The 2,136-nt window shown below is 65.3% G+C and overlaps 1 protein-coding gene across 1 annotated transcript in view; it reads left to right on the plus strand.

Moving 5' to 3' along the window:
* The window catches only part of LOC122544770 (keratinocyte proline-rich protein-like), a 4,068-nt gene extending 1,937 nt beyond the window's left edge, over nucleotides 1-2,131 (plus strand). Inside the window, exon 2 of the mRNA XM_043684095.1 lies at nucleotides 728-2,131. Within this exon, the coding sequence (XP_043540030.1) occupies nucleotides 728-2,131 (1,404 nt within the window). The remainder of the gene's footprint in view (nucleotides 1-727) is intronic.
* Nucleotides 2,132-2,136: the final 5 nt, after the last annotated feature.

Genomic DNA, 2,136 nt, shown 5'->3' on the forward strand with positions numbered 1-2,136 from the left:
CGAAGCTACAGAGATAAGGATGGGGTGCGTGGGCTGGATGAGATTAGAGATTGGGGTTGGTGTAGGGGCTGGAGGAATTTATACCGATAGTGTGGGGTATCGGGGCTGGAGGAGGTTACAGAGTTAGGGAGGGTTTGTATGGGCTGGAAGACCATATAGAGATAGTGTGACAAGGGGATTGGAAGATTATTGAGCGACCGTGGAAAAAGCGGGACGGTGTACCAGAAATTGGCGTCAAGGACGTTGGGAAGTTGATTTGCAGACAGTTTAGGTGACATCTCCAGTGCCTTGGAGGTCCCTGTAAGGCACTGCTGTACTGTGTTTTTGACAATTTATTTGGTTTTGTTTCTGCTGCTGCTGCTGCTTGTTGTCAGTCCCGGCGATTCATTGTTGTGACCGGTATATTGGGTCTCGGTCTACGTACTTGTTGGTGTGGATGAGCTGCATGCTTATCCTGTGATCATTGGGTTGTTCCAGTCGGAGTTGTGGTCCCTGTCACCTGTGTGTATGGCTACTCGGGAGTGTGTGGTTACTACTACAACCACAAACCTTCGCATAAACCTTGGCCTCATGGAGCTGAGTGACTGTGGAGATGGTGCAGTTGAGGGGTCAGGGAGACGGTGCGATTCAGAGACTTTGAGGAATTGGGAAGAGTTTTTGTGGCCGTCGAAGTGTGTGAGAATGGTTTGAGTCGTGTTAATACCCTCACTCCTGCCTCTCTCCCCAGGTTCACTGTCAGGAGTTCTCTGTTGAGCCTCCTGTGGAAGAGGTGTGGAGCGTCAATGACGTCGATGAACATGCCTCAGGGGACAGTGGCACCCCCCACAAGTGCCCCGCGGAGACGACGCGTTCAGGGAGGCAGTGTCAAGGGCCTGGGCTTTATGCCACGGATCTCAGAGCCCCGGGCCGCATCTCAGAGACGGAGGAGGCCAGGGACGTTGACTGTTCGACCGCGGCGTGCGCCGGCGGAGGGGAGCATCCCTGCGAGAGCAGCTCCGGCTCTGGGAAGGCCGGCTGCTCAACTCTGGCGTGCTGCGCCGAGCAGACCGAACCCGGCGCGGGGAGCACAGAGTCCGGGAAGGCCGGCTGCTCAACTCTAGCGTGCTGCGCCGAGCAGACCGATCCCGGCGCGGGGGGCGCCGGCTGCTCGGCTGAGGGGACCCTCACCGGACAGGATGAAACTGACGGGGAGGCGAGCCGGCCCCCAGCGTTGACCCCCAGCCCCGCCAGCCTGGCACCGTCCCCGGGCAGGATATACCATGCCCGCTCGCTGCCCGTGGTTCCCCCGAAGCCGCATTACGCCAAGCTGCCCCTGGTGCTGAAGGGCAAGAGGCGGACCGATAACCCCGCCCACCCCGAGGTCACGCCCCGCCCACCATCGGCCGACCACGCCCACTGTGGACCAGAGCCGCGCCCTGCAATCACAGTCCCCGCCCACCCTGAGGGCAGGCACCGCCCACCACTGGCTGACCACGCCCACTCCGATCCCGAGCCGCGCCCTGCAATGACAGTCTCCGCCCACCCTGAGATCAGGCCCCGCCCACCATCGACTGACCACGCCCACTATTGTTCAGAGCCGCACCCTGAGGGCAGGCACCGCCCACCATTGGCTGACCACGCCCACTCCGAATCCAAGCCACGCCCTGCAACGACAGTCCCCGCCCACCCTGAGGTCAGCCCCCACCCACCACAGGCTGACCACGCCCACTCTGCTCCAGAACCACGCCCTGCGCCCGCAGGCCCCGCCCCTTCAGATGACACGCCCCGCCCGCGCTGCGCGGGCACGGACACGCCCGAGGACAGGCCACGCCCCCGCGCGCCGGGCCACTCCCCCGCAGCAGAAGGGCCACGCCCCCACACCCCAGAGGCCCCCCTCTCCGAGCCGCGGGCCGCCCGGGCCCACGCCTGGCGGACGGCCGCCAGCCTCTCCTTCGACGAGGCGGTGGCGCTGGCCAGGCGGCAGCGCGGCGCCGGGCGGCGGCCGGGGGGCCTGCAGCGCGGCGACTCGGCGCCGGACGCGCCGCGGGGGGCCCACGAGCGCCTCACCGTGCCGCCCCTGGCCAGCGAGAGGGCCGGCGGCGGGGCGGCTCGCTGCCGCTCCCTGGTGCTGGAGGCCGAGGAGGCGCCGTGAGGCGG

This window comes from Chiloscyllium plagiosum, chromosome 51 (genome assembly GCF_004010195.1).
Source record: "Chiloscyllium plagiosum isolate BGI_BamShark_2017 chromosome 51, ASM401019v2, whole genome shotgun sequence".
NCBI classification, from domain to species: domain Eukaryota; kingdom Metazoa; phylum Chordata; class Chondrichthyes; order Orectolobiformes; family Hemiscylliidae; genus Chiloscyllium; species Chiloscyllium plagiosum.